The following is a 13,114-nucleotide window of genomic DNA, read 5'->3' on the forward strand; positions in this document are numbered from 1 at the left end:
TTACTATAGCTGGTAGCTTCACTGTGCCACCATAAAAACCTGTTGAATAGACCACTGCATCGTACAATGGTGCAGATCTAAAAGAGATCATGGCAGATTCTGAATTCATTTATGTCCCTTTGGAGCTCACTCAACTGAGAGGACAATGATTAATTTGGTCTGGAACAACCAAGAAAAACATCATTGCACCAATTGACTATGAACTAGTAAAAAACTCAATGCTGCCATCATATGACCAAAGTTTGTAATAGCATGTGAATCTCTGGCAGAACACTTTTTACATAATGCACAGTACAAATGTTACAATCACCCAGTTAATAAGAAGAGCCTTCAAATTACTTGAAATTACTAAAATAATTATCAATTGTAACATTTTATGTCAGTACAAATAGTCACTTTTTTTTACAGCAATATGTTGATAACATTGTGAATCTTAAGATCTTCTCTCCACAGTTTCTGCTCTGGTATTCTCCAGGGCTGGAATGAGGAGATACACTGGTGGAATAATACACCTACACAAACCATGGTGTATTCCTGACCATAGGTCACATGGGTCTGTCGCACTGAGAACACCAATGATTGATGACTTTTCAATCATTAGACATACTAGTGGACTGAGCATAATTTTTTTGCCTTGTCTTTTCACACATTAACTGGATGGTGATGCTTTTAACTTAAATATACATATGTAATTTACATGCACGTTTGTTCAGACTCATATTCTGATAAGTTTATATATGAGTCCAGGCGAATGTTAGTGCCAGATGTAATAGAATTTCTCCCATGAGTTTCTGAGATCCAGCATTAACGAGGATGGATCACAGTGACCTCTGATCACCTAAATCTAATCAGTTCATCTTTAACCCCAAGTAACTAGTGCCAAATTTGAAGAAATTGCCTCAAAGTGTTCCTGAGCAAATTGGTTGAACATGAGGGGACTGTGACCTCAACCTTAGACCTAATCAGTTTATCACTTAGTCCAGATGGACAGTTCTGCCAACTTTGTAGGAATTCCCTGCATTTGTTAAATATTTAGTTCATAAGAACTGAGTCGCTGTTTAGATAGATGGACAACCCATAAGCATAATTCCTCCAGTCCCCACACATTGTTTCAAGAGAGATCCCTGAAGGTACGGTAGATAATCAACAGCACAGAATTAGTATATTCACATGGAGCTCAAATCCCATGTAAACCTTAACCATATTGCCAAACAGAAAAATAAATAAAAATCGATTGAACATTGCTCATATCACTGCGTAGTATGTTATGTATTTGATTAGTATGTATGGTTTATTGTGTTAAAATAAAAAATCGATTTTTTTTTTAGAATGCCCAAGTAAGCAACATCACCAGGTTGTGGCATGTTGGCATATTTCCTTTAAGCAGGGCCTAGTTTCAGAGCACTAATGCTCAAATTTAAGTCTGTGGTGTGCATGACCTGATTTCAGAACGATCTTAAACTTTACCGAAAGACGTGCTTGGTAGCGTGAAGAGAAGAAAAACACACACAGAAACAGAGTGCATTGAGCAGAAAACATCTGTATCCTGCTGAGCTCTTTGCAAGAATTACTTGAACTAACTACTACTCACGAAGGACTAGTCAGATTAGCAGTCTATGTGTGCAGTAGCTGGAAAGTTTCAATATGGGCACAGAACACCGAAACCTGACATGGACACCGATGCTACTGCTTCTGACTGGTAAGTCCAACATTTCCTCCTCATCTAAAGTAACATTAAAAAGTCATTAAACAAATTAAATATGCATCAATACATTTGTTTTAGGGGTCATCTGCAATCAGTGGAAAGTGGAATATGGGCAGCGAAACATCTGTGCTATAAAAGGTTCATCTGTTGTCATTCCTTGTTCATTTTACTACCCAAAGAAACAGGAAGTACAAAGTGTGAAGTGGGCCCATGGAAGGAGTCATATTTACAAGGGTCCTTTCATTTATGACAGTGAGTCAAACTATACATCCTCAAGATATCAGTATATTGGAGATACTCAACACAATTGTTCTTTTAAAATACACCAAGTAGAGCGTAATGATTCAGGAAAACATGCCTTCAGATTTTCAACTATCTCCAACAACGACCTGCAAGAATGGACGGGTAGCGTTGGCTCACAATTAAAGGTGGTTGGTGAGTTTTCTTTTATTGTCATGAGCAGAACAGTTTTCTCATCAGCACTTGAATCTGCAAAGTTTAAAAGCATCACTTTGCTCTTGTAGATCTGAAGGTTTCGATGACAAAGACAAATGGAAGTGAAACAATAAAGGAAGGTGACTCTGTGAGTCTGAAATGTAGAAATGGATGTGATGTCGGTGGCCTTTCATCTTCTTTCACTTGGTTTAAAAATGGAGAACCCATAAATGACGGACCTATTCTAAATTTAAGCAACATTTCCTCCACAAACTCTGGAAACTACTCCTGTTCTCTAACAACACAGAGAGGACTGCCTTCAGGAGTCATTAATATCGATGCTGAATGTGAGTACTGGACACATTATCAATAAGCATTAGACAATTTAGATGATGAAAATAAAATATACTCTTAATGGTGTTTTATTTTCAGATGGCCCTAAGAACACATCCGTGTCTGTCAGACCATCAGCACAGATACACATCGGCAGCAGCGTCTCCTTGATCTGCAGCACCAACGCAAATCCCACAGCGGAACATTACACTTGGTTTAAAAGAAGTCATGATGATGATGTGATTGTTGGAAACGGGCCTGAACTGAACTTTCGGGAGATTCAACCTCATGATGGTGGCCAGTACTTATGCAGCGTCATCAATAAGCACGGACGTCAAAACTCTTCTATTGTGACTATAAAAGTTAAAGGTAACTCAGCTAACATACTATAGTATATCACTATAAATTAGTGTAATTTCCAGACAGTTGCTTAATGATTGTTTTTTATAAGTGAGGCACGTTCTATTGCAGTTTAATGCAACATTTACTGCATTTTAATTCATTTGTTTTTGGTGCGACAGTGGTAATGTACCATTAAATTGGCGCTTATATAAAAGTATTTACTGGACATTGAGAGATGTTTCTAAAATTGAACACTATTACACAAGTAGATTTTATGACAGAGAAGTTAACCCTGGGTTACATTATACGATGGAGTGCAAAAAATACTATTACTTTAGAGCATGAGACCTATTTTGTGTTGCACCTTTTGCAGTGTCATTCCACTGTTTGTACTTCACAGCATACTGGCCAACCTTTACTAGAGATGTGCTCATCATTGCCACTGTTGCTACGCTTCTCATTGTGACTGCTGTTATTGCCATCAGAAGGTAAACCATATTTACACAATGTCACTATTACATCTCTTGCACCATCGATGATCACAATGTGATGATATTGGTGTTTTTGTGTGTTTTAGACTCACCAAGAAAAGGATAAGAGCACCAACACTGACCCCACCTGATACTGATTGTGTGGAGGACCTACAGGTACCGCTATCATTGTACTGACTAGTGCTTCCATTGTGTTCTTGTTGTGTTCTGTCTGCAGTACGTTACAGATTAATGTGTTGAGGCCAGTTCATACTTTCTGCCACCATCTAACCGTGAATATCTTTGTTGCACTAAGCGTGTCTGCAAGCACGTTAAACATGTTAACAAAAGCAAATCTTTGATACCATGCTAGGGATCAGATAAGAGAACAAACAGGCAACTTGTTGTTGTGTGGGTGCTGGTAAAAGGGTCATGTAGAAACTCAGAATCGAAACACAAAGTTAGAATTTTTTTTTTTATAGGGGAGAATGTTGTTCCACATTTGTCATATGATATTTCTGATTGCGTCTAGAATGCAGTCTACATCAACTGGCCTGTGCTTGAGAATAACCAGCCTCAAGCAGAAAACTCTTGTGAGGGCATAAGGACGGAGCTTATCTATGCAACTGTTGACTTCACAACCAAAACAAAGTCAAACATGTGAGGTTTTTATTCATTTTTACACGTTGTCTATTTTTAAAGAAAGTAATGTTTCATTAGAGGCACGTTAATTCATTAACTGTATCACTTGCAGGAAGCCGCAGATGAACTCCCATGATGATGAAGGTGTGATTTACAGCACAGTTTGCAGGTAAAACTTGGAAATCACCTTCACATTTCAAATGATGACGTCATTAGTGACTACAAACACTTTCTTTTCCTTTGTTTCAGAGATCAAATCTCGATTCCTTCATGTTCTGAAGAACTGTAATCTGAGAACAAGTTTGTGCTGTTTTGGACTAGAAAAAAATAAGTGCTACGTTTAGACCCTGCTGACACGTTTTCACATGATGACTTGTCTCAACTCTGACTTTGTCAGTTTTACAGTGGGTGAGAGTGCAAAATGCAACCACAGCCAATGTCAAAATAATTTAACTGTATGGTTAAATATGTTTTTTATGTTATTGTATTTCTTTCATCGTGCCTCCGGGCCAGGTGTGCGGTTGTTAGGTTGCTTTCCTGTGCTCAGTGTTGTGCAGATATGGTTTTGAGAGTAACAAACACAAGAAATCTGCCGTCTGTAGTTCCTCTCATGAGTAGTTTACTAAAATATTATATATTCCTATATGCAATTCTAATAAAAATATGTCTCTTAGTGCACTGCAAACAGCTCCTCTTACTGTTATTAGAATAGTACCTTTGGATCAGAGAGATGGAAAACTCCTAACCTGGGGTTTCAGTTCAAGTTACCATGGTAATGTTCATGCATAAAATGAAACTGAGAAACTAAAGTGAAGATGAAATCTTCTTGCTGAAACATTAATCTTGGGTGTTCCTTCAAGAAGACTGAGATGTGGTGCTTTCTTTTTTTTCTCCGTGTAACAATCCTTTGGTTTGCTAAAATGAAAAACTTGCAGAGTTCCTGCACGTCATGTCACTATAACCCAAATGTATTCATAGTGCAGGTTATTGTGCCCTCTGGTGAGTGTGTCAGAGCATAACATCCTGAGGAAAGTTGGCGTTGAGCTTCCATTGCTCACAACTCTCCTCAATGGAGGAGTGGGTGTCGTGTGAGATTAGTAGAGATGAGCAGATTATTAAAGGTCATCCCATAGATATCACAGGAGAATCTTTATAACAATAAACATCTGCAGAGTGTTTGTGTTACTGTCCACTGAGATGTAATGTGGCTCTGCTTTGATTCAATAACACATCAATTATTCACTTCCCAATGTCTCATGTTTTTTGTCTCTTTACTGATGTGTTAACTAAAATGAGAATTAGGAAAATATGCTTTGAGAGAGAATGAAAGCAAACATGTCCTTGCCACACAAAGTAGTATTTCCTTAATGCACGTGTTTCTACATGGAATCTTTTGCTTTTTATTGATTTGGGGAAATGCTTTTTTCCCCCAGTACTGCCCTGCTTTGTAGTTCCACAGTTATAAACCTCACAGTGGGGGATTTCCTGTATTGTATAACTTATCTGACTACTGAGCGGCTCCTCCCTGAAAGTCAAAGAGAACAGATTTACTCACAGGCAAACAATTGTCTTTGTAGGCCTGTGCTTCATGTAAACTGCATCTAACTGCTCTGATTTGTGAGTGATTTGTGATTAAATAAGACAAAACACCAAAAAAATCAAAACCCAAAAAGTGTAATTTCCAATAACACAAATGAGGATTATTTCATACTGAAACTAGTTGTGCTTCTCTTCATGAAAGCTTTTCATAAAAGTACTTGAAACTGAAACATACACACATTGGATATTAGGATTTTTATCCATGTGCAATAACATAATAATAACATTACTTTGTAGAGGTTTTACACACTTTAGATATTAGGATTGTTATCCATATTTAATAACATATGAATAACTAACTTTATTGTGCACAGAGTCTTAACGACCCTCAGATGCAAGAACATGCAGCATTTCAATTTAATACATGACTTTAACTTTGACCTGACTTGCTCCTGTTGACCATCACTCATTACCCAGGAAGCAACATCATTGGACAGTTGATTGCAGATACCACGCTGTATTTGCCTTTAGGTGCAGAACTTGCTATGTCATCCCCACTTGAAGAAATTCTGATATGAGTCACTTGAAAACTAATCAGACACACAAAAAAACCGCCCATTTCTTGCAAAACGAAAGTTTACAAGACGTGCGGAAATAAAACGACTGCGCGCCGGCGAGTTGCAGGAGCAGCAGAGATGAACTGGGGCCTTTGGCGTCTGCACGACAGAAGAAGAGAGAGATCAGGTGAGAAAACTGGACGATTTGTTTCACTGCATAGTAAAAAGCTGCAGGTGACAATGAGACAACCGTGCGTTAGAATAAAGTCGGAATAAACTGAGGTTAATGCTGCTACATGGGGTTGATAGATATCAGACACCGCTGATACTGGACACTTCTATGTAACACTGGCTCACATGAGGTAAAAACGCAGTTTTATTTAATGACATCTATCCATGCATACGCATTTTTGTTGTCGCTGTTTTGTTTTCTAAAAAAAAAAAAAAGTGTGTCAGGAGCGAAACTGCGCTAATGTTAGCTGCGCAACTTGGAGCGAGTTAAGCTAGTTAGCCACCTAGCTTGTAAAATGGAGCAAGGATGCTGCTTTAGTTTGTCACGCATGAAATAACCGTGTCGTGGTGCTACAATAATAATAATGGTAGTGGTGCTACAATAAAAATAATGGTAGCTGTGTTTTCACTTTCCATTCTCCCTTCAGCTGCTGTCAAAATAAGGGTACGTGCTGTGGGAGATACAGGAAGTGACGTAGCCTGTAGTTTGGTCGAGCTCAAGACGTGATTGGCTGTACCTCGAAGCCAGAGATGTTCTATTTGGGAAGAGTAATCACTCAGAACTACATATTGCAACACGCTAATAGGAAGTTTGTTTACTTCTTAATTGTAAATGTTGTCTTGACGTGAATGAGTTTAAATGTATAGAAAAATCTGTGATTTACAAAGAGCAACTCTAGGATAATGTGTTTAGAGTTAGGAGCAGAAATAAACAGGCATCCTGTCTAATTAGCCTGTCTGTTGCCATCAAATCCTAACAATGGGTGTTAAATGCTGCATTATGTTAATTATTTTGTGGACTAAGACGTGAAAATGCCCTTATTTCTAGAGTAATTTAGATTTTTTACTTCCTTCTTCTACTTTGCCCTGTATAATCACCTTAAAACGTACATTTGTATTCGAGGAAGTGGGGCCCCTTCTAGTGCGCAGTGAGACGTCTTCCCTGCGCACATCTTTGTCTGCAGTCAGGATTAATTGATGCTAGCGGCCCTGAAGGCGGCTGTAATGTCCCCCTGTGGCAACTCATGATGTGTTTATGGGTCGAAGTTGGATGCTACTGTTCAAAGTCCAAAACGAAAGAAACTGGGTTTAATTTGGAGCTTGTTTTGCAGAGTTGAACACAACCTCACAAGGCCTCTACTGTCAAAATTGAAAGTGAAAGGAGTGTGGTTCATGGTGGGAGTTTTGAAGGTGGATTCCAGCAGCTGGCTGTTTCTCTTTTCCATTTCTCTTTTCACTTTTACAAACCAGTCGCTTGTTTCGTTACAGAGGTCACTGAAGCCTGAGGATGAAGTGTCCGCAGTGTCAGCACGATATTGTGGAGAAGTCAGCCAAGTTCTGCAGTGAGTGTGGAAATAAGCTGTTTGTGCAACACTCCAACACACAGGGTGAGTAAATAAGAATAAAACAAGACAACAACAACACGGGTTCAACATTATTCATTTGGCACCAAAGGAAAAATGTAAATGAGTATGTTAACTATGAAACAATGTCAAGTTGTGATGCTGTTCAAAACCTGTATTTAGATTTAGATTTTCACAGCATGAGGCCCAAAATTACATATAGAGCGCTCATCTAAGCAAAATGATTAGTGTGCTTCTCAATAAAATGATCTGGTGAGTTGTTATCCAGTATTATTATTGAACCACAAGATGCTGGATTGCGTAAGTGGAGCAGACTGTCACACAGACAGCATCTGAGATAAAGGTCAATAATATGACCAACCGAAGTGCTCAAAATGCAAACCTACACCCGGTGTCTTAATAATGTCTATGTATATGTAAATGTCTTTATTTACATATATATATATATATCAATAAAAGGCCCAAATGGTTCAACTGTGTTGAATGAGTAAACACAGTTTCTTTTTGTGTTTCTTTGGTTGCTGTATAATATTTCAACATGTACTAATTATCCAGAAGTGGAAAGTCAGCCCAGATCCTTGGTAGCAGACATGGAAGATAAGATGGAGAAATCAGGGTCGCAGAAAAATGTTGGACCTGCCAACACCACAGATTCCAGTAAATCCCCGAAGCGACCAAACGATGAGACAATCCCCAACCCGAAGAAAAAGGTGTGTAACTGTGTGTGGGTTTTTCTTTTCTTTTGTCATACACTCACATCAACTGTAATAGCTTTTGGGAGGGGTTTAGATGTTTAAAAACCTAAAGCTGATAAATAGTAATAATCTTTTGACTGTACTCAGTAAAGTGTTTTTTTGTAAACACTCGCACCGTCTCGTTAACAGAAAAAAAAGAAGAAGAAAAGCAAAAAAAAGAAAGATGGCAACACGTCATTAGACCAAGACATGTCACACACCTCCCTGGGAGACAACCAGGGCCAGAGGAGGCAGGGAGACTCTTCTGACAGTGAACACTCAGACAATACTCTGGACGAAACACAAGAGTCACTTCAAGATGAGGTCTCCTCACTGGAGAGCCAGCCCAGCTCTGTAGTAGCTAGTAACAGTCCTGCTGCGCCATCTAGTGACACACAAGTTATTCAGAAAGAAAAGATTTCTGCAGGAGTAGAGGAGAGTACAGCGAGACAGTCAGATGAAGCTCCGGGTAATTCTAACGAGGGACAGAGCAGTGCACAGAAATCGACTTGTATCGCATCAGCTGACACTCCACCTCAGCATCCTGTCACAGAGGACGCCAAGAGTACGACTTCTCAGTCACGTTCAGGTAAAGGGACAAATGATGCTAAAAATGAAAAGACTGATGTGAAAAACTCTCAGGACAAGAAAGATAAACGACCTACAGAAGACCAGAACGCCAACACGGAACAAAATGAGAAACAGTCGGGACCAACCAGACAGAAGAGAAAAGCTCACCAGCAGCCTGTGGCAAGTGAACAAAAGATGGTTTTTGGCCCACAACCACCGTCAAAGGTAAAACGGACTACATTTTATCAAATGATATAACTATTGAGAGAGAATCATACTTTTGGTTCTTAGTGTTGACGTCACTCTCACAAGTTTAAAATATACACTCACTGGCCACTTTATTAGGTCTACCTGTGATATCTAATACAATCTAATACAGCAGCTCTGCAATAAATTATATTTTTACACAGTTATCATTTCTCAGGTTTAGCTGACATTGTCAGAAAAGTGGTAATTCTACTTTATGTGAGTTAATAGCAGAGCTGCTGACCTGTATTAGATGGCTATTAAATGTATATTTAGTATTATTTATACTTATTCATTGCTGTTTGTACAGGCTGAAAGCGAGAGGATTCAGGCGGGAACAGAATCTTCTGACAGTGGAAACCCAGATGATGATGCTCCAGATAATTCTAATGAGGTAGAGAGCAATGCACAGAAATCAACTTGTGATGATGGTCAATCAAGTGGTGGTGCAGGCCAGACGGCACCAGCTGACACTCCACCTCAACATGCTGCAACAGAGGACACAGAGAGGACAACTTCTCAATCAGGTTCAGATAAAAAGATGAAGGCAAATGATCCTAAAAATGAAAAGACGGACATGAAAAACTCAGAGAAGAACAAGAACAAGAAACAACCTGCAGCCGACAAGAATGTCACCGTGGAACCAAACATGAAACAGTCGGGGCAAACAAAACCGAAGGGAAAAAATCAGCAGCAACAAAATCAGAAGCCAAGTGTGGCAAGTGAACAAACGTCATCAAAGGTAACATTGACTAAATCTTAGGGAAAGTTATCGTTATTGAGAGACAGAATCCTACATTTTGTTCTTAATGTAGACATCATCTCTTACCAGTTTAAAATATATATGTAGCATTCAGAAAATATCTTGTGTTTTTGTAGACTGACAGGATAGGATCCAGTGTAGACCCAGAGGTAGAGCAAATGGAGGTTCAGCAGTCTGGGAATAAGCAGGACCCGACTCCAGCACAAACCTCAGCTGGTAACAAGGGAAGTAAAGCTAATAAGAATAACACAAACTCCAACACCAGCGCTGAGCCACCACCCAGAAGGTAATGAGGTTCTCTAAGATTGATAGACATTTTACAACATTATGTGTGTGTATGTATACATATATCTCATTTGCTGTTTATCCATGTATGGGTTTTCTAGGCAGACCAGGAACCAGACCATTGCTGCATCTGACAGACTCACAATTCACTTCCATGCGGTTCTCTCAAAGGATTTCAAATTTGATCGAAATGAAGATCAGATCTTTATCAGAGCTGGGCCCTGCATTGGGACATGGAACGAAAATGTAGCTGAGCTCTTCATGTGACCAGGTACTTATTAGTGAACAAATAGTAAGAGACAACTCAACTAATGACTGAGGGCGGGGGGTGCCTATGACTTTTCATTTATCTATGGTTAAACTGAGCTTCTCTTAATGTGCTGTTTCACTAACTTTACATCATGTACATTTCATTTTATTTTTCTGTTCACACAGGGACCTTGGAGATCACGGCTTCCTGGTTGAAGGCAGTCTGATGACAATCAAATCTAAAGCTGTGTCAAAATCCATACCATACAAATATGTGGTATATAAGAATCAAAAAAATAAATACGAGTATGAGTACATATACAAGCTGGATTCAACATCCCACACTACCAACCGATGTTTGTTTGTGAAACCCCACCTTGTCAGTCATGACGGTAATGTGACCTTCTTTAATCCTGTAGTTCCAAAAGCTTTGAATTGCAGTAAGCGGAGCTTAGGTGGCTCATGAGTATAGAATCTGTTATCAATCTATTTATTTGACTGTTAAAGACATTTGATTAGCGGTGCACAATTTAATTCCTGTTGTTCTTTATTTTTTAAAGGGGACTGGCATCAGTATGATGACATCGTTTGTGTTGAGGCGTCCAAGAACATGTTTGAACGCCTAAAAGACAGATTTTGGCCTGAACAAAAGAAGAAGCTGATTAAAGGCAGAGAGATAGCCGGGAATGTAATGCTGGAGACCATATTTGATCTACTCGGGGACTGGAATGATATTAATTTGAGAAATTTTATGTCCCAACTGCATCAGTTCTTTGTGGTTTATTCAGAACCTTTTGTGTATGAAGAGACACAAAAGAAATGGTACGCCTTAAACTATGGAGCAGATGATGTAAGTTAACCAACTTTGTGTCCAAAAGCTAGATGCATCCAGGTATGACCAATTCAACTTACTGTCTCTGATATATTTTTCTAGGTAAGGAAGATGCTGAAAGACTTCATGTTGACAAACGTGATTCCTCAGTTGAAGAAGGATGGAGGTGGGAATAATCACTATGTTCAGGACCCTCTTAGAGCAGCTGTGATTATGCTCTATATATGGAGAAATTGTCATTTTAGCCTGGATAATGGTGAGCTACATCAGCTCTGCACTGCACTGTGTTTACCCAAAATGGACAGAGGTGAATTCCTTAAGTATTGGACAAAATTTTCTCAGGATGTCACTCTTCTCAAAAAGTATGTACCAAAAATGTATTTGATATTGCGATCATATGTACACTATCATTACCTTGAAATCAAGTTCCTATTCAGATGCTCAATTCGGTTATCTTTGTTGCAGTCTGCCAGAAATGTTGGGATTCCTCATAAAAACTGTGAAACAAGCAGAAATGCCCCGGTGGATTCTGGTACTACCACTCCTCCATCTCATCCATGGCACCACAAAGCCCTATGAAGTACCAACCTCAAGAAACCTGAAGTATGGCTTATCCTGGGCAGGTCTACAGGGCCTGCAAATGGGTACCTCATCCTACATGTACAGTCAGGACAGGAAGTAAGAGTCTTGTTGCCTTTGCTAAAGTACAGCTTACACAAACATCCTCTATTTGGAAATATGTAAATATTATTGTGCACATTCTGATCTCTCTCTTTTGGCTGTTTCCATCTCAGGGCACTGGTGAATGTTCTGAAAAACCACAGTCACCTGATGATGGTGGATGCACTTTTAGTGCGATCATTATTGTATCTGATGCCATTTGATGGTATCATTGAGTGCATCAGCAGCATTAACACTGAGCTTTTGGACATACTTTATGTTTTCACTGATAAGGCTCCTCAAGATATTTCTTACAGAACCTTTGAGGTGAAGTGGAAACTGTAATCTAAAACCAATATATTTTAGAGGTTTAGTACTTTTTGGTAAATTAACGATCCGTTTTCTTGGTTTTCTGTTTCACAGGAAGTGACTCTCATCCTCTCACATATCCAAGAGAATCTCATTCAGGAAAAATACAGGTAATTGTTGTGAATGTAGCTGATATTTAATTAAATTGTAAAGACATTACTGTATATCACATATGTAGACAGAGAATTTGTAAAATATTTTTGTATAGCCAGTTCACATAGTCTTATGTTTTGTTGTTTACAAATTCTTCTATTGCTGCTTTGCTTTACTGATGATGAAAGGATACTTCTACATGTGTAACATTTTTTTTTTTTTTGTATCATAGTTATTTTACTGAGGCTTATGGGAGCGAGTGCCTGGCAACAGCAGTGAAACTGTTAAAAAAGATCTGCAAAGGAACCAAACCAGCATCTTTTAATCAGAACTACGCTAATATTCCTGTAGCTTGCATGAATCTGGTTGCGTCAATTACCGACTTTGTTCACTCTAAAAAGCAACAGGTATGTGAAGTGAAACGTGGAGGTGCTCTAACCATTACTGACAGAACTAACTTGTGCTATTTTGAGATACAGTACCAATAAATAAAAACTTTTTTAGGAGCCTCAAGAAGGGGACAAAGAGCAACAATATGCAAAAGACTTGGTGTCTCAGGCAATGGACATTATGAGAGACTGGATCAGTCAGTCTTTCAGACAGAATTTGCTCAACAGGGGTCTGACATCTCTGTACCAAGTTGAAGCCACAGCAGAGATTGAGGTGAGACGTTTTGTTTTATCTTGTAAATGAAA

General features: G+C 38.9%; 2 protein-coding genes across 2 annotated transcripts in view; both read left to right on the forward strand.

Annotated features, from left to right (window-relative positions):
• Nucleotides 1–1,393: 1,393 nt before the first annotated feature.
• LOC113173674 (B-cell receptor CD22-like) lies at nucleotides 1,394–5,478 on the forward strand. Its single transcript, XM_026377214.1, has 9 exons — nucleotides 1,394–1,699; nucleotides 1,784–2,140; nucleotides 2,230–2,487; nucleotides 2,573–2,842; nucleotides 3,216–3,303; nucleotides 3,393–3,462; nucleotides 3,818–3,945; nucleotides 4,040–4,096; nucleotides 4,177–5,478. Exons 1-9 carry the CDS (start codon nucleotides 1,645–1,647, stop codon nucleotides 4,214–4,216), a joined length of 1,323 nt encoding a protein of 440 aa, XP_026232999.1. The 5' UTR covers nucleotides 1,394–1,644; the 3' UTR covers nucleotides 4,217–5,478.
• A 627-nt stretch (nucleotides 5,479–6,105) lies between these two features.
• Nucleotides 6,106–13,114, forward strand: part of LOC113158852 (E3 ubiquitin-protein ligase rnf213-alpha-like) — a 28,443-nt gene continuing 21,434 nt past the window's right edge. The window contains 15 exon segments of the mRNA XM_026355138.1: nucleotides 6,106–6,210; nucleotides 7,524–7,642; nucleotides 8,174–8,328; nucleotides 8,503–9,147; nucleotides 9,479–9,910; nucleotides 10,048–10,217; nucleotides 10,318–10,479; nucleotides 10,652–10,857; nucleotides 11,026–11,315; nucleotides 11,400–11,659; nucleotides 11,763–11,975; nucleotides 12,092–12,284; nucleotides 12,381–12,436; nucleotides 12,652–12,826; nucleotides 12,924–13,082. Coding sequence (XP_026210923.1) covers nucleotides 7,543–7,642; nucleotides 8,174–8,328; nucleotides 8,503–9,147; nucleotides 9,479–9,910; nucleotides 10,048–10,217; nucleotides 10,318–10,479; nucleotides 10,652–10,857; nucleotides 11,026–11,315; nucleotides 11,400–11,659; nucleotides 11,763–11,975; nucleotides 12,092–12,284; nucleotides 12,381–12,436; nucleotides 12,652–12,826; nucleotides 12,924–13,082 — 3,216 coding nt within the window. The 5' untranslated portion in view covers nucleotides 6,106–6,210; nucleotides 7,524–7,542.

This window comes from Anabas testudineus, chromosome 8 (genome assembly GCF_900324465.2).
Source record: "Anabas testudineus chromosome 8, fAnaTes1.2, whole genome shotgun sequence".
Classification (NCBI taxonomy): Eukaryota; Metazoa; Chordata; class Actinopteri; order Anabantiformes; family Anabantidae; genus Anabas; species Anabas testudineus.

What these genes read in the sequence shown, in the direction of transcription:
- LOC113173674 (XM_026377214.1), top strand. Translation starts at nt 1,645, where the DNA reads ATGGGCACAGAACACCGAAACCTGACATGGACACCGATGCTACTGCTT. An exon ending in TGTGACTATAAAAGTTAAAG is followed by an intron (nt 2,843 to 3,215) that starts GTAACTCAGCTA and finishes TGTACTTCACAG; the next exon opens with CATACTGGCCAACCTTTACT. An exon ending in ATTGTGTGGAGGACCTACAG is followed by an intron (nt 3,463 to 3,817) that starts GTACCGCTATCA and finishes GATTGCGTCTAG; the next exon opens with AATGCAGTCTACATCAACTG.